This window comes from Falco biarmicus, chromosome 7, assembly GCF_023638135.1.
Source record: "Falco biarmicus isolate bFalBia1 chromosome 7, bFalBia1.pri, whole genome shotgun sequence".
Classification (NCBI taxonomy): domain Eukaryota; kingdom Metazoa; phylum Chordata; class Aves; order Falconiformes; family Falconidae; genus Falco; species Falco biarmicus.
Genome location: NC_079294.1, coordinates 40,675,569 through 40,693,948, shown reverse-complemented (window position 1 = coordinate 40,693,948; position 18,380 = coordinate 40,675,569). Strand labels below are relative to the sequence as shown.

Genomic DNA, 18,380 nt, shown 5'->3' with positions numbered 1-18,380 from the left:
TGTCCCATGCGCTAAATCCATTGGAGATGAGCACTGCAGCCCGAGAAACCTCAGGACTTCCCGCTCTCTCGCTTTTTTAGGGTTACACATCTCCACTACAAGCCAACAATAAAATCCTGCAGCCACACCAACAAAATTAGATCAATTCCACGGCTATACAGCTGTATTTAAACCTGTTCAAATAACTCCTCATCCCAAGGAATCTGGGGAATAACTCTTTATAGGGAAAGCATGAAAGAAGACAGAATCAAATTAAAGATTCATTCAAATTAAAAGGTTCAACTTTAAAAGAGGCAGGGCTGAGTGAGAAGGAACTGAGGAACAAACATATTGCTTAATGAGCTCAGTGGCAGGAGTATCTTTAATAATAGATCTGATGGGTGAACCATGTAACCCAGCAGCACATGAGACATTTCCCTCCGTACCACAATAAAACAAGCGGCATGTGTCCCCCACGCACAGGTGGTTGTTAATGCTCCGTCTGAGCCCAAGATTAAATTTCGGTGACCAGAAGAAAAATGTGGCTTCAGTCTTATGGACAGGCCTGATGATGCTGAGCCAACAGCACAGGGAGAAAATGCCCTGAAAAAAAAAGGAAGATAATGAATAGTTATGAAAGAAAATGAAAAATCTTACAGTAGGATGACATAACCCAGTAACTCAGCTGTGCCCCTGCCTGGACCTGTTTTGGAAACAAACTCAGCAGCAGAAATTCTGCCTTCTTCAAAGTATGGATGAGGATTAAAAAAAGGGAAAGTTTTTCCCCAGGGTTTGGCCTTAACTGCTGGGGCAACCTCAAGGCAGCCACTTAGAACATGGACAGGACTCCTCCTTACGAATGGGGCAGCATTCTTGAGGTGCTGGTTGTGATGAACCCTCAGAGGTTTAAACGCACGTATGTATTGTTTAGACCCATCATTTCCCCACAATTTCATTTTCAAAATGAGATTTCTCTAACTTTTTCTAGGGGGGGGAGTGGAAAATAAAAGGCAGTTTACAGCTATAATCCTTTTTTTAAAAAAGCAAAAAAAGCTTCCATTGCAAGGAAAACACAAGAGTTCTAAATAAAAAATAAAAATAGTTTAAGCCTGTGGTGAGGGAGCTCTGAGCTGACAGCCTGGGCTGGGGGGTGATACCTCTCCCTGCCCCATTTCAGGAGGCACACAGCACACAGCCTTGTGGCCGCTGTGCTGGCTGCCAGCCCTCGCACTCATCCATGCCCCTCGTCTGGCTGGGGAGAGCAGGCACACGGAACGGCAATGCAGGGAAATAGCTTCTAAGAAAAAAAAAAAAAATTACCAAACTACTTGTTTCTAACCCATGCAGGAAGCAGGTTCCAGTTTTAAACGCCTTTGGAGCCTTTTTCCGTGGCCCCAAGCCTGCCCAGAGGAAGCTTTCCAGCACCCAGCACCTCTGCCGGGGCCCTTTGCCAAAGGACGGGGCAGAGGGGGTTACAGCTGCTCACAACTTTATTCTAGTTATTACAGGCAACCTCAGCTCCATCGTTGCAGCTCAGTTCTGCAGCTCTCCGGGCTTTTTTTGAGTCAATTGCATCAAAACTTACTGTGTGATGTTGCACCCCAGAACAGCGAGAGCTGCAGCCAGCTGATGGCCATCTCCCTTTCCAGGCCAACTGGAGAGCATGGGAGGGGGCAGCGGGAGCAGACAGGCACTCTCTGTGAGCAGGAGGTGAGATTTATGTGAACAGTTGTGGGAGAGAGGAGAGGGAGGGCTTTGGGGCTCAAGAAAAATCTGCAACTGCGTTTTTTGCCATGGCCGGCTCTCTCGCGATGGTGCTGCTTCACAGGCAGCCAGCTGCCAGCAGCACCCTCAGACTCACGGTGGCCACACAGAGGCTTGGCAGGAGCTTCCCGGGCACTGGAGAAGTGCAACAGGCTGCAGGAAAGCAGGCTGGCAGCAAGAATGGGCAAGAGGTTGGCCAGACAGACAGGCAACTGGGCAAACAGAAGAAAAACAAGGAGAAAGAAAATGTATGCCCCAACATCTCCAACTGCAGATTTTTTTTTTTTTTTTCTCCTTAATTTTCTTAGTTGACTTCAGTATCCTTCTCTCTTTTCTCAGCAGTCTGGCTCGTTTTTCCCTCCCAGGGGACAAATGGACTGCCCATGTCAGCAGCGGCCTTGCGGACGGACTGACAGCAATGTATAACACATATACATTATGTATATCTATATATAGGTGGTGCCCTGAAACTCCCTAAGACATGAATACACAAGGGCACAGTCCCACATCCCCCACCTCAAAATTCTCTCTCTCTTGCCCTGATTTGGAAGTCATTTCAAGATCAGATTTAAGGTCTTAAAATTCTCCACCGCCTTGAAAGACGTCCCTGGCTGCTGGGAGAGGGGTCTCTGCTGCGGCACTGCAACCCCAGTGCTTGCACGCCCCGCTCATCCCAATGCAGGATCTTGGTACAAGTGTTTTACAGCAAACAATGTGGCAACCTATGTATGAACCGGCAGGGTCTGGGAAGAGGCCTGACCTGGAGCATGGGAGTTTTGACATGACTTTATGAATAGTAGCAAAATTGGAGTCCAGCATCTCTGTCCTAGGAATGGGGAAGTCCTGCCATGGATGCGCATGGGTGAGTTAAGCTGAGAAAAAGCTTAGACACTGCACCACGCTAAAACCCAATATTTGAAAATGTTAAAATCTAGGATAACATTGGAATAAAGGGCTCAGGACATTCACAAAACCCTTCAAAACTAAGTGCCTTAGGTGTTCACCATGCCCTTAATGAAGTACCCTGACCCAGGACCGTATTGTCACCATATCCCACCAGCCACTGGCCACAAAGAACATCCTGAGTACACTTGGTGCCATCAACAATGTGACAGTACTTAGTCACTGTATTTAGTACAGCTCTAAAGCATTGCCTGCCCATCTCTGATCACATCACACCAGCTCCCACTAACGAGACAAAGCAAGTCTTTGGCTCTCACGATTGTGGGATGAAAAACACTGGAAGTACACACATCCTAGACCTGCAATGCCAGAAACAAACGCGAAGCACAAGCAATCCCATCCTCACATAGGGATTTTCTTATCCTGGCCTTACATATTTTATTCAGTTGTTATTTCTGGGGTGATATCCCATTTTTTGCTTGCTTTGTGGTATTTGAGACCTGGAAGGCCACCAAAGAGTAGGAGTTATAATGTCTTTGGGATCCACCAGGATGGAGACTGAGCACAGGGGATGAATTCTGCTGGATGGCTAAGTCTCCAAAATGCCAACATCTGACCAGAGCATCAAGAAGCAACATTCCCCACTGATGCTTCACTTTCCCAGCATGACCATCCACTGAGTCCTTAAGCTAAAGGGGAATTTTGTACTTGTTTAATATTAAAAGAAACATTTTAAAAAGCTCTGGCTGCTGTACGTCAAATGCCCTCAATTCCCACTTGGGCTAGGTCCCTTGGAAAGCAATTTCTGACGAGTTTTGTTTTTTAATTAGAATGTGGCTGCATTAAAAGTTTTAAAGAGGCTGCTGTTAAACTATACTTTTTACAGCTGTGCCTTGAGGAAAAATCCCTTGCTTTAAAGCATGAGGAGGAATCAAGCGGGTAAGAAAGGTGATGGCTTCCCCAGTGCTCTCCTGATGAACTCAGGGCAGCTGAACCTGGGGGAAATGCCAAAACAGCAGCTCAGCTCCATCACTCTTGCCTTCGCTCACCCAAAAACCCCCACTGTGGCTTCACCACAGCCATGCAGCCCCCACCTTCCATCCTGCAAAAGATCTGCTCCACCTTGACTTCCACTCAAAGATGGCTTCAAAAGGTTTCATTCAGCAACAGATGCAGGCACATGATCAGTCGTGCCATCATCTCCAGTTCTGTACCCAACAGCTTCCCTCTCTCTTGCCAGCCCGTGTTAGCCAAGAGCAAATTGCAGAGTTACAAAGAAAAATAACAGAAATTGTTCCCATTCTGCAAAGGATCTGGGAGGGGTCAGGGACCTCTGTACAGGTATGACTGCACTGCCACTGATACCAGCCTGATCGAAGGTTTGCCAGAAGTTAACCACTGGCAAAAGCTTCAGAAGAGCAGCCCAAGGGCATTTTACCATCGCTGGTCACAGATGTGTCATTGGAGGTTCTGCAAAATTTTCCCCAATGTTTCTCTTTTCTTTTTTTTTATAGCCTTATAACCACTTAGAAACCATTCTTTTGGAGGAGCAGGAGTCTTTTTCTTTGTTCAGAAGTGAGGAGTGGATTGGTAGAGGACAAGGTGAGGACAACCCCTTTCAAATGACTCCCTGTGAATCAAGCAAAGTGCCTGAATCTACAGCATGATGGAGGCAGAAGTCTTTCTTTGGAGAAATAAACATAATAAATACAATTTATACAGCAGTTCACATGCTTAACAGAAGCCAGGCAACAGTTCAGCTGTTTCCCTGCTTGTGAAAGTGGGAAATCTTGTTTGGTTACACTTGCCCCCTTCCTGAGTTGCTGGCATATCCCAAGGACAGCGTGATATTCCCATGTTTCATGGGGGCAGCATAACATGGCAGAGAGACTTAGAAACCAAGAACCAGCACAAAAGCAATAAATACCAACCATAGCACCGAGCCAATTAGTGAAATCAGGAAACCTGGGTTTTCACTTGAAGGTAGCAACGCCTCTGCTGCAGCCTAGGAAACTCACAGGCATTGGCAGCTTTCTAAATTCACCTCGTGTAAACTCAGCAGAAAGATGAAAAATACATTCCTGCTCCAGGAAAAGCTGCTGAGAAGCTGCAAAGTGGCTGGAAGAGGAGTCTGCAGGCAGATTCATGTGGGGATCGACGAAATAGCCAGAGCAGCCAAATGAACTCAGCTGGACATGTGAGTGGATTGATAGGGATATGTGAGCCCAGCCAGTTAGTGAGAGCTTGGGAAATGCCTGGGTCAAAAGCAGCACTTAGAACACATGGCCAGAAAACAGGGCTGGAATCAAGGCTGGTCTTATCTCCCCATTGTGTGAGGAGGAACCCAACAAAGCACCCAAATGACCATGGTACTTGGTGAACTTGATGCATGGCAGAGAGCAGAGAGTGCATTGTAATATCCCACAAAAGACATACACAAAAGCAGGAACAGAGGGGTTTGTGCCAGTAGCTCTCGCTCCTGATGGAGGGATGTCTTCCCTCCTGAGCATGAAACCCTGAGGCAGCACAAAGGAAGGCTCGGCCACTCTGAGCACCCCAATGCTGGACAAAGTGCCCAGGGAGCACCAGCACAAGAGTGCAGAAGCGATGGCGAGTGGCAGTCAAATGGGCTGAGCTGGTCACCTAACCGTGGCCTTACAAGAGCCAATATTTATCGCTCCACAGGTATCCAGGCCAGCAGGTAATGGCGACACAGCACTGGCACCAGCTCTCAATAAAGCACAGCCTGCAGGAGACCCCCAATTCTCCAGCCAGTGGGGAAATTTTCACATCTTCAGACCTGCTCTATTTAAGGCTCTCCTAACAGTCCCCTCGGTTTTCACAGCCTGTTTCCCTCTCACCTGCAGCAGGGAAAGGAGCAGGGCCTCGTGGCTGCCTCGCTTTTCCCACGCTGGTTCTGCCAGGCTGCGAGTGCCGGCAGCCGCCTGCTTGTCTCTGGCCTCTCCTGGATGAAATCAATGGAGCGGCTTTGCTTTTCAACCTTCCTCTTACTTTTGGAAACTCTGGGCCACACCCCAGCCGAGAGCTGGCGTCATCCCCAGATACCATCAGCTCCCAGAGCTGCAGAACCTCTCGATGGGATGCCGCTGGCTCATCCAGGAGCTGCTCCGACAACCTGATCCATCACATCTCCAATATCTTTGATCAGGAGCTCTGAAATTTAAAATACTATTTTAAAAAGTTGTTTCCAAATGGAGAAGGATACTCTTCACTGGGACTCAGCGGGGCTGGTGAGCAGCCCTGCCGTGCAGGGCGATATGCAGCAGCACGGACCCGCACAGCCTGGGGAGCCATGGGTGAACTGGGCAAGAAATAGGATGGCTTGCCCCATCCTCTGACAAAGCACAAACCCAGGGGGGTTCAACCATTCCCCATTACCTCCGGTGAAGCCTAAAGGATGCTTCCTGAAGCCCGAAGGACCAGACGATGCTGGCAGAGAGACAGGAGCAGAAGGTCCTTTTGCAGCCATTTCCCTGCTCGGCTGGAGCGGATGGTGGCGGGGCTTTGGCACGTTCACCCTCTGGACATCGCCAGTGAGGGACGCACAGGGAATGGAGCACACCTCTCTCCTCATCCCCTAGCACAGAGCACTCCTACCCACCACCGCCATCTGGAACAAATCCCTTGGCTGGGACAGCATCAGAGGACAGGGAGCAGCAGGAGAAACAATTTTGTTTCATCTCTGCCACAAGCATCAGGAATCAGTGTGTAAACTGGCGTTGCAGCACCAGCACCTCTAAAGAAGCATTTCCTGGCTGAGCAAGAAAGCTGTCAAATAACAGACTTCAAGAAAGACAGCTTAAAAACTGTCTATTTCTAACTGAACAACCCGAATTCCTAATTCCGGCATACACTCGCTGCCCCGAGACACAGCACGCAATACATCTACGCATCGCGGCATGCGGTCCGAGAGCTGAAATACTACACCCATCAGTTTGTCCAAAGGAGGAAGAGTTATCAGATTAAAGATCAGCAAGATTTAAGAACTGGTAGAGGATTTATCACAGTGGTTTTTGCACTCATCTGCTTTAGGTACTCAACTGGGATTTACTCGCAGTTGTCACTATTCGGGCTCTGAGGAGGAAGTACGCCGAGTCCTTCTACATTTCTCATTCAGTGAGACATCTGAGCCTATGCTTAAAATTACCCAAGAGAAGGGTCTCATTGAAGCCTGTACAAGTATTCATATGCTTAAATGGAGGCATGTGTTTTAAATATCTTGTGAAATTGAGGTTGGGGTGCCGTAATCCAAAATACTTTCACATTTCTAAGCTTGTCCCTAGCCCTGCTCCTTCCAGAGTTTCTTTCACGTTGCTCAAAACCTTTGCTGATTAAAATTTTTCATTTTGTGTGGATGCTGTGTCAGTTTTACTAGCAGCAGCAACAATTCAAATACTCCCAGGGACAAAGTCACAGAAAAACAGCATTTGATCAGGTACTTGGGCTGCATTAGAAATGTATGCATTACCTTTCCTCTTATTTATCCCTTGCTGTAAGAGTTCAGCTTCGCACCCCTTAAACTACCCGATTTCTGAGCACTGTTTTCTTCAGAGGTTTCATTTGCCACGCAAATGTTAAGTATCACAGCTAAAAATCCCCATTACATCAAGCACCTTTTGAAAAAGAACCCACAAAATCAATCTTTTCCCTAACAAAGATACAGAAATAGCTGTAAAAATAACAGATGAAGCATAACGACTGTCCTGCATCCATCTCATTTTGTGTTGTGCTTCTGGGGGTGGCCACCAGATGCCCACGGCACAGGAAAAATCAAATCTGTGATAGTGACAACTATCTCACATTTGCTGAAAATTATCTGAATTTCCAGCTAGTTACCTCATTTGAGAGCTGGCCTTCTAAACCATCTTGCAGCTTATGCGAGCTCTTGCAGACGAACCAGGAAGGAACATTTTAAAGCCAGTAAAGGCTCTGCAGGACTGTGTTTCCCTGTGACGCAGTGCCCAGATCAGTTTTTCTCTGCTTCTGTTTAAAAGCAGCATTCCCAGGCTGCATTTCCAAGAGGGTTTTGGTTTTACAGCTGTCATGACAGTAATTTTCTCAGCTTTGCGAGGTTCCCTCATATCCTGTTCAAACCGGCTTATCTCTGTTTAGAAGTGATGTTCCTACATGGCATTCTTCAGGAACAGATGTTCCAGCTGATCCTGCATCGCAGCACTCAATGTATTACATGGCCCCATTTTGAAACAATTAGCCTGTCACCATTGAAAGGAACCTAATGGTTGGCTACTTGTTTGCTTTTGAAATGGAAAAAAAAAAAATCGGGAGTAACCTACAATTTATACTTTTTCCAAGTATGCTAAGATGCTCTAAATTCACAGTCCATTAAAATGGCAGCATGTCCTGGTTCAGCTGCTGGTCCCATGATACATTATCTGAAGAAACAAATCTCTGTGCAAAGCTGCTGGCGAAGAGATTCCCCAGCCCCACAAGTGGGGAAAAAAAAAAATAAAATTAATGAGAATATTTACACAAATTAAAAGCTAAAGAATTAGTGAGGAGTGTTTAGAGCTGTGGAGTCCTTAGCTTTTGGACCACAGAGTGCTGTCAACACACAAAATTTATTGTGGAGCACGAGGCAGTCTAATTATTAGGTCTTTAACAGAAGATGCTCTGGAGAAGATTGCAAACACCCAAGTGAGGGCCACGTACCCCTGGTTGTGACTCCAGTCGTTTGCAGACACCAGCTCTGGAAGTGTCCGTGCAGGGCGCTAACGCAGACCCAGTAAATCACAAGATGCAGTAAATGGCTGTAGTAAATGGCCATAAAAGTCAATGGAGCTACACGCAGATTTATATCGGGTAAGAATCTGATCCCCTACATTAAGCAGCAATAATACCCACAAAAAAAGGAACTTGCAGGCTGCTGTAATAAAATTATCTCCCTTTGATCTCATCGAGATTCCTCCAGTCTAGTTCCACTCAGAGAGATTGATCTTATGGTCATACAGCTCCAGACCAGAACGAGTGAGCACCCAGACCAGAGCCTGTCTGCTGCCAGCACCGCCCCCCTACTCATTGTTATCTGCTCTACACCTTCCTCGGTAAGATTTGTAACCCTGTTTCTTGTTGTCTTCCTTTTTCCCTAAATCTCCCTTTCTCTTCGAGGTACACACATACAACACGGGCAGTTGAGCAAAGCCCAAGCTGGCAGCCCTGTGGCTGACGTTTCCTGGCCAGCACAGGGTGCAGTAACAAGGAAGATGGTGACAACTGAGTTTCCAGCATGGAGCAGCTGCCAGACCACGTGTCCCTGCTGACACACAGCCTGGCAAGGACAGGTCCAGTCTGCCAGGACCAGGCTGAGCAGGAACAGTATCTCCAGGAGCAGGCTGAGAGCCCAGGCAGGAACAGCTTCTCCGGTAACAGCTCAATAGCGGCAGATGGAGATAGGAGACGAGCTGAGGGTCAGGAGAGGGCTTGCAACAACAACTACAAGCTCCAATTAACTGAAAACAGCAGAGGCTGTCTGAAATAAAGCTCCCTCTCATATCAGCCAACACTCAAGGCAACTGCTTTTTTGACCATCAAAGCAAAACCGAAAAGCTTTGCTTCTCTGCAACTGCTCGCAGACCTTAGTTGGGAAGTAATCCTGCAACTCAAAATTTTAGTGAGAGAAATGGGTTCTCAGGCTCCTGGAAGGACCACACAGCACAGATGTGCCAGAGAAATTCCCAGGTATTATACATCAGATGCAAAACTCTTTCCATAAGTGTGTTTTACTCTCAAGCAGACAGGTCTTAAAATAGTAGCTGAACAGAAGGGTGGGAGTGGAACTGTGAAACGGCTGCAGGGACCCATCCAGGTCACCGCTAACTCCAAATACACATTTAGTAGCCAACGCTCCTCAAAGAAAGGCTAGAGGATGAGGTCTGCTCTATTGCAGGGTCTCAGGCTAATGGTGCTATTGGAAAAATACCCTTGGGGTGGGCTGATCTCTACCACCCTCTGATCCTGCCATCCTGACGCTGAAGGGAAAGACTTGTCTTACCCTATAGGAGGTGTCTCCAAGAGCCAGAGATTACTTGCATTGTAGAGGGCCTGGTCCAAAAACCATAAGGAGCTGCAGAGGACTAGCAGAGATGCGGACATCTTCATTGCCCAGCAAACTGAATCCCACTCTCAGCAGGGACACGGCAATAGGACCTCAGTATAGGCTTACCTTTTGCACACAAACAGTTGTTTTGTAATGAAAGACAAAGCACTGACCCAGCACTTACTCCCTCTGGAATATTCCTAAAAGGTTCATCACTGATTAAAGTGATTCTGGCTCCCCACGCCCCACCCCCCACGACTGGCCTTTCTGCCTCTGGGTCCTTGCACATACCTGGGAGTGCAGCACCCAGGGACTGAATTACCAGGGTTATAATTCTTGGCTGTGTACTTTTAACTACAGCGAGGCATTGGCAGAGCTCAGCGCACTAATTCACTTCCATGTAAACATGATTATTTTAAATGAACTCCAGACGAGGTTTAGATGTAAAAACATCTCTAGTTTTTGTAACATTTTTAAGTGTTCAGCTCAGAGTTGTTTTTGTTACGGCAAGAACTTACTCTTTCTTCAGTTTACAATGAATATTTTCAGAATTAATGATGTCCCAACACCCTCCCAACTATAACACGACACTTGAACGAAAGTCTGAAAATTAAGCTGCAGTGGGATTTCACGGTCAGGATTTTCCCTTTCCTAGCTGGCCATTCCTTTCCTTACAAGCAGGAATGCTTTCTGGTTTCAAAGCCAAGTTGAAGAAGAGAAGCAAAAACAGTAAGAGGTATTTACTTGGCTGCATTTCTTTCAATGTTTCTGGCATAGGGTTGCCACTATAGCTTGCAAGTGGCACAAGAACATTGTGTATACATTGTAATGGCTGTACTTTCTCTAACAGACATGCTTCCAGGAGGCGGCAGATTAAAGAACTGGTGTTACTTCAGACAGAGAAAAATAACATCTTGCCAGTTGTGTTTATTTGTAGGGACCCATGATTTATGCTCTCCCATTTGTAGAGGGGTCGAGAGAAATGGATCACGTGGGTTCTGTTTAGATAATCACTGAGGAAATGCAGAGTACATCAGGCAGGGAGAGACAGGGTTTGTTCTTATAGGTGAGAGATGCTGGGAAGTGGCAGGGAGATGTGAGATTTCCTCAAGATTCTGGAATGAAGTTCAAGGCTCTCATTTTCTGAAAAGATTGAGTGTGGGTTGTGAGAATTAAGCAATTAAGATAACAACAAAAACAGTCCAGGTTGGCAGGGATGAACAGTCCTTTGCTGTTATTTACTGGCCCCGTACAGAGACAAAAAAGAAGAGTTCCTCCCTAGAGGATCTTTACCTATCAAACAGCAAGAAGATGCTGAATTCTTGCTACAAGCACCAAAGAGGGATCTGTTGCGCTCTGACTCACACTCCTGCTTTGTTGTCCATAAGGATACCTCTTTGCGGTGTGGTCCCCATCTCATGCCTCTGCACCCTCCTGGTTTCAGCAGGACTTGCAGAAACCAGCCACTATTGTCACTATGAAGGTCTACAAGAACCTAAACAAAACCACTGGTATTCCCTGCTCTGGAAAATATCCTTATCAGAATTTGAGGAGTCAAGAACGCAACTGCTTTTAAAAAGAAAATACTGCACAGATGGCTTTAGCTAACTGATCTGGGGAAACAAAACAAAGCAAACCAAAATCAGCTGTTCAAAGTTTGGCATCGAAAGAGGCGACAGCACAGCAGCCCGAGCACAGAACGAGAAATCCTCCTCAGTCCTGAGCTGCAAAGCTTATGGGCCAGAGGAATCCCTTACTCTACAGCACCTGGCACCATACTGCCTAGAAAGCTGTGTTACACTATCGGCATTAACAGACATAAGTGCTATTTAAGCAGATGCTGGGTTTTCACAGCAAGTACCACATTTGATCCATGGCTTGGTGCCCGCTGCTTTGCCATAGGTGCTGATTAAGGAAACACAGCAGGGAAGCAGCTGCGAGACTGAAGCACGGAAAGGGAAGATGCTATTTACGTGACAGATGCAGGATGCTGAATGCCCTTCTCCAAGGGCACATCACGCAGGAAGAACACAATTTCCAAGACTGTCAGAATCAAAAGAAAGGGGGGTGGGTGGGAATGACAGGATGCCACTCACCCAGCAAAATCCCCAGTCACTGCAAGAAGCATCTCACAGAACCTATTAAAAATAAGCTCTAAATCGTTTCAGTGGGAAGATTTTTACATGGTGATCAAACGGTCAGCTATCCAGGTGATAACAGGCTGCAGGCTACGTACAACTGTACAAATATTAAGGAACAGGCACCAACCAGGAGAGAATTTTTCAGCTGACAGTAAGAAATTGGCATGCTGAGATGGCAGAGCAGGCAACAACCCCACCGATATGACCGCAGCATGTGCCTGCACAGGGGCCTCTTGCCTGCAGCTGGTCCGAGGCAAAATGAAATGTTAGCAACTGCAATTTGCAGGGCTGGGCACTCCTGCCAGGAAAAGACAGAGCTGGGAGAGAGCCCGAGGAGTGAGAGCCGCTGCCTTGCCTGCTCTCGGCAGAAGACCACGCTGCTGGGAGTGCCCTGCAGTCGCTGCCTTCCTCCTGAACCTCCCTCCCAGCAGCTGCCCAGGCTTCCAGCTCGTTGGCAAAGAGGACAGCAGTAGCAGGACTGCTACTTTCCAGTTGGGTTTAGTTTTTTTGAGTTTTAGTGAAGTTCTTTCCTCAGCACCCACTCGACTCTTCAGATGACTGATTTTTGCATCTTTCTTTTTCCCCAATTATTTTACTGAGAACTGCCCTAGACCTGCAATGGCAGCTACACCAGCAAGAACCCCACTGGCTTTTAGTTCAAGCCATCTTAGGGCCTCCACATACCACTTCAAGGAACACACCACCTTCAGTGCAGGACCTGACAGGCCTGGAAGACCTATGGGCCTTTGGGATGAAGTCTGATCAGAGCAACGATGCTTTTCTGCCCCAAGCTCGCTCTACGGAGAGGTGAAAAAGCACCTCTTGACAAAACATCCCTTTCTTGGGTTGGAAATACAGGGGAATGACCTCATCCATGAACAAGGCACCTCACAAGCTTCTGATTCCATTCCTGATTTGACTTTTCTCTCGTCTTCTGATTTCTAGTTTAAATATGAAGCAATGTATAAGGAAATAAAATAACTCCTGAACTATAAGAACTTTCAGTACTCACCTCTCCAGGCAAAGGATGAAACCAAAGGGCAAAAGTAGGTCTTACCTTCTACCCAAAATATAACAAAAGCTCTAGAGTTGGACACAGGATTGTGGGTTTGTATTATTGCCATCACGGGTGCAGGGCCCAGGGCATTATTACGGCCTCCCCTCAGCTGGCCACATCACCATAGTGAGATTTTGATTAATTTTTTTTTTTTTTTTTAAGTTTCTGGAAAAAGCTTCTATTGCAGTTCCCTCGCCTGGCTCAAAGACACCACAACATCAAGTCATGGATAAATGATCTGGCCATATTTGCAGGACCAAAGAAGCAAAATCACATCCCAGCCCTGAAAGGTTGGGGGATCATCAACACACAATCATAATAATGAATATTTTGGAGACAACTTATGAAAAATATGTATCTTAATCAAAAGCGCAGCAGCAGAAGGGGAGAGAGGGGAAAAAAAATAAAAGAAAGAGCGCTCCATAGGAACACACTTGCCAACCAGTACAAATACCACAACGCTTATACAATAGCTTTCAGTCCCACACACAGAACACTGCTGGACACCTATAGAAAGCATGAACTTCTCATGTTGTACCAATTCAGGATGCAATCCTCTTGCCTTTCTTAAAACGCTTGTGTCGAGTGTTAACAGTGAGCTGTTAAACAGCTGCAGGGTTCCAGCTCTTAAATGGCTATGTTTCAGACCGGGATCCAGCGAATTTTTGCACATGTGTAATTTTAAACATCTGAGTACTTAATTCACAGGAAGGAGGTTGGCACATGTATCTTTACCCATTCAGGACAGAAACATTACCCTGCAGCAATTTATAAAGCATCTTGGAAGGTTAGCATGTGTTTTTAGTAGCTAATTTTGACAACTTCCACCTCTGAGCTACGAAGGTAAACAGGAATAATAAAAAGCTCACTTTATTTCCCACAATTCAGATAAGATTAAGTGTGCCCATGAAATTTTCCACTTCCTATGCTGAAAACCAAGCTAAACAGGGACACTGGCATCAGGCAAACTACCTACCAGCTTATGGCTGGAGTCCTGTCCCAAGAGCCTGTGCTGGCCTGGCAGCGGGGATCTCCACCACCAGGAACTGCATGACATCCCTGTAGATCTACCCATTCTCTTTATTGCTACCACCCTTACCATGCAGCATCTCTCATTTTTTCTTCAGGGAAGGGCAAAGGAGAGGAAAAAAGCCCTGGATTTTGAGCACCTCACTTCCAAACTGCCAGATTTTACTTATCAAAGTCAGTAAAAGATGCTCTGCAAACAGAAACTCTTCTGACATTTCAGTTTTGCACCTTCCTGTACTGCAAGTCCAATGCATGAACAAATACCCTCATTCTAGTGCTTTCCTAATGTAAGACAGGAGCAAGCTTCACCAGGAATTCAGTCCAACTAAAAAATAAAGCCAGAGTTTTGGTTTCCACACTACAATCCTGAAATCCAATAACACCCCCCTACCCCCCGACCTCTCTGCTGCTGAGAATTAACTGAAAAATATAGCTGTATAGAGGTGGGGTTTTAATACTTTTCCCGGATGGAATTCTATTTGATGCTGTTAAGCTTTGATGACATACCCCAATGACTTGCTTGGAAGAAATCCATTTAGCAAGCTTGCAAATCATGCTGTTTCAGTTCTGTGAGCACCCATGAGAAATGTGCATTTTCAATCATAAAAGCTGTAGAAACAAAATGGAACTTGGAGACACAGACAGACGAATTCCTTATCACGGCTTGGCTGTGTTCACAGAACATGTGCTTACCATTTCAAACTCCGGAAAACTATTTACAGGAATCTGAAATACAAGACTGAATCCACAAGTAAGAATAGATAAATTTCTAGAAGATACATTTTGGCTTTTTTCATTTCAAAGGAAAAATGGAGACTGATTAAAACCAAAGCGCGCGCACGCCCCTCCCCCCACCGCCTTCAGCTTTTCCTAGGAATATAAATGCTTGTAACACGATCTATGAGCAGGGTGCCAGATTTACAGAGGTCCCCTTATGTTTATGTGGCAGGATACTTTGTTTTGGGGAAGCTTTGAGGAAGGAAAAACAAATAGTTTGCACTTTCTTTACCTCTCCAAAATGGTCTTTGAGTGGGAACAGCGGATGCTGCAGTGGGGATGAGCAATTAGCAGATCCCACTGCCACAGTGTAATCCCCACCAGCAGCAGATTTGTGAAGCACAGTGCCAGGAACCCAGAAGCTTCCAAAAAGATCTATCAGTCACGTCAAGTTGGGAGAGAATGTAACTCTATGGGGAATTTTAAAACTGATTGGAAGTGGTCCTCACTGGGCATTTTCTAACATATTTTCCTAAAAACACAACTCATTTCTTCAGAATTCAATGACAATAACACCTTTGACTTAAACACATTTGTTCCCAAGAGAAAAAGAACAGAATTAGAGCAAAATGCAAGACGCTTAGCACTGCAAACAGTGAAATCTGTCACAGTTATCTTCCTGCTATGATGAGACAACTCCTCTGCCACCGGCCAGGGCTGTCTCATCCTTTCCTGTGCACTCTCCTTGCCTGTGTACCCACCTGTCTCCCATCTCATCCCCAGTTTGCCAGCTCTCCGTATGTTCTCCATTCAATTACTGTACTTTGTTTAGCAAAATGCAGTCCTGATCCAGGCCTGCAGCTCTGGGTGCAAGAACAGTACAGCTCATTTGCCATTTACACTGCAACAAAGGGGACCTAAATTATACATTAACATCCTAAAAAACCTACTAGATTGACAGTGAGTTTGTACATAATTCCATGAAGGTTTTCTCTTGCAGGAAAGCTGGTTTAAGAAGCTCTTGCCCTCCCCACTGCATTTTGTTACCCTCTCAGCTGGTCTGTGACTTGCTGTAGCTACTTGCTGCAGGGTAGAAGAACATCTCCGCCATCCCCCAAAAAGCTGCTGTTTTTTAAAGCATTGATGGTGTCAATAGTCTGATTTAAGGTGCAGTTTCACAGACGGCAGCAATCAGCACAACCCTGCAGATACTCTCCTCTGCTCCTGGTGGCTTGTCACAGTGTAAGAACATCTAGAAGCAGCTTTACTGCTGCAGACAACAGTCAGGGCATCACATGCTGAAAACCAGCTCCCAGTAATGCCACCTCGTTTGGACTTTCACTCTTTTTAGAGTGACATCATATTTTGCACGAAACTCACAACTTTTACCCCCCGCCACAAATCTGCTATTTACATGTCTGTCAAGACAGGTAAGAGCACAAGTCTATAAGGTGCTAAAGAAACACCCTTTACAGTTGAATCCTCTGGATATTACTGACCTCGGACAGCTGAAGCTCTCTTCCAGCTCTTCTTTTTTGCATTTACCCTTGCAGATTCTGCAGCAAATCAACTGAACGCTGTGGTCAATGAGATCAAAATAAAACCAAAAGGTGCTTCTAATCTCTGTTACGGAGAGCTGAAATCAGTGCAAGCTCCATAAAATAAGAGTATTGGGAACTGTTCACGGTTATGAGTATCTGCAACTACAAAGTGCCTCTCATTAAGTGATGCAGTGAAGCTGTAGCTGTGCAGATGAAGTTACATGCTCCAGTGTCACAAAAAGGTACAAGTCATCCAAAGGAGTGGTTTTTTTCCTAGCTTTCGAGAGACGCCTTCATGCCCCATATCTTTGAAAGCAGCACAGTATCTCCTCTTTTCCATAGATATCCCATGAAAAGCTCAGACTGGATGAGGACCAAAGAAAAATTTGTGCTTGCCCTGCTTGGAGAAGAGCTTGTTTCCCCGTCTTCCTACCCAAACATGTCTGAATTTCTCTTCTCTTATTTCGCTTGGGTGCTGCTTGGGGCAGACGATCCTACCTTCCTCCTCACTTGCTGCTGGATTGACCATGTTGTCCTGATTGAGGCAATAAAAAATGGAGTAGTCCCTGGGAGGGTGGCAATAGGTTCAAACGCTTTGGCTGTTAATCATTATTGTGGTATTTCTGACCGGGGATTATCAGGCTCCTGAAGGGCTGAGACTGCAGCAACTAGCTCTGTCTCATGAGGGGGAGAAATTTACATTAAAAAATGTAAACAAATAACCTTACCCAGACAATCTCTCATTCAGACATGTTTCAAGATGGGAAAAAAATTCTTCAGGGAAATAAGCATAAAAATGCTGAAAAATTCTTGTCATTCTAAAAAAAGAAATTCCTCATAATAAGAATACAAATTCTAGTGGTCTCCTGTATGTACAATTTTGAATTACTGCCTTGTCATAGCAGTCTTCTAAGGATGAACAAGCTCTGAATACACCTAGAAACACAATTTCTTTACAAACTTTGGTTTCAAATATATTTCCCTTTGGTTCAACATTTTAACACTACTGACATTACATTGAGCCAAGCATTTTTTTCCATCAGTGAGACAGACTTTTGCCATGAATTTTAATACCAATCACCTCCACATTCACCTGCACACACAACAAATATTTAAATGGCCTTTACTGACTTAACCAATTCTGAAAAAATTGCATTTTATTTTCTTGAAAATATTTGACATAGTCACAAATAGAATCATTGCCTAAATTTATAATCATAACAAAGTTCTAAGAAAAGTAGTAGCAAATAAAAAGTACTGAAAGAGTGGTATTTTGATGAAATGCCCAGACTATCACACTAGGCAGACAAATGTACCCATGACAAAATCTTCAGACAGTGTCATAAAAAGCTGTAAGCTTTAAAACGTATCTGTCCCTGAAGAAGCTGAATTGCCATGTATACTGCTCACGCTCTGTGTTTCTTTATCTGTGTTCATGGAAGGCAGCTTCACTGACAACTTTGCCGCAGAAACACATGAATTTAAATGTGGGGCAGCATCCTCTCCTAAAAAAATAAAAACAGCAGAACAAAACACATTATTTGCTGTCTGTGACAAGCAAACTGTATTGAAGTCATCTCCATATTGCATCACTCCATGGAAATACAAAGACACAGGCACCCTTACTGTCCACAGCTTTGAGGCATTTTGGAGAGTGCTGTTTTAGCCATCATAGTTCTGTTTATCAGGTAACAAAGGGATGAATTTCTGTGCGTATATAGACTGGGTTGTATTTACATACAGAGATACTGAACACACATACACACACATATATATATAACCCGCAGTAGGCCCAGAACAATTTCAAACATGTATACTGCTGTTTTCCACAGAAATGAACTGACATCTGTAGATACTAACAGTACTTCTGAATTCCATCTATATGCATACGCCTGTCTGATTCAAACCCTTAGAAAACATTCAGGTTGTTCAAGACCACATATCTATATACAATCATAAAAAGCAAAGCAAGCATAAAAAGCTACAAGTCCTACAGAGAAAAACACCCTATCAGTGCTTCAGCTGCCCAAAACACAAGTGAGAAGTTTTAGCTCTTCCCTATCTCTAACCCATTTCCCTGACTCTAAATTAAAGGTCCTTCTTGCTACTTCTTTGTGGTGTATCTCTTTTTTTTTTTTAATCTTGACAGACTCAAGAGAAAACTTACACAGCCT

At 45.2% G+C, this 18,380-nt stretch overlaps 1 protein-coding gene across 5 annotated transcripts in view; it reads right to left on the bottom strand.

The window, feature by feature from the left end:
- Positions 1-17,315: 17,315 nt before the first annotated feature.
- The window catches only part of KIAA0586 (KIAA0586 ortholog), a 73,146-nt gene continuing 72,081 nt past the window's right edge, over positions 17,316-18,380 (bottom strand). For all 5 annotated transcript variants that reach the window (XM_056345507.1, XM_056345506.1, XM_056345508.1 and 2 more), the window contains one exon: positions 17,316-17,711. In XM_056345507.1, the coding sequence (XP_056201482.1) occupies positions 17,566-17,711 (146 nt within the window). In that variant the 3' untranslated portion in view covers positions 17,316-17,565. The remainder of the gene's footprint in view (positions 17,712-18,380) is intronic.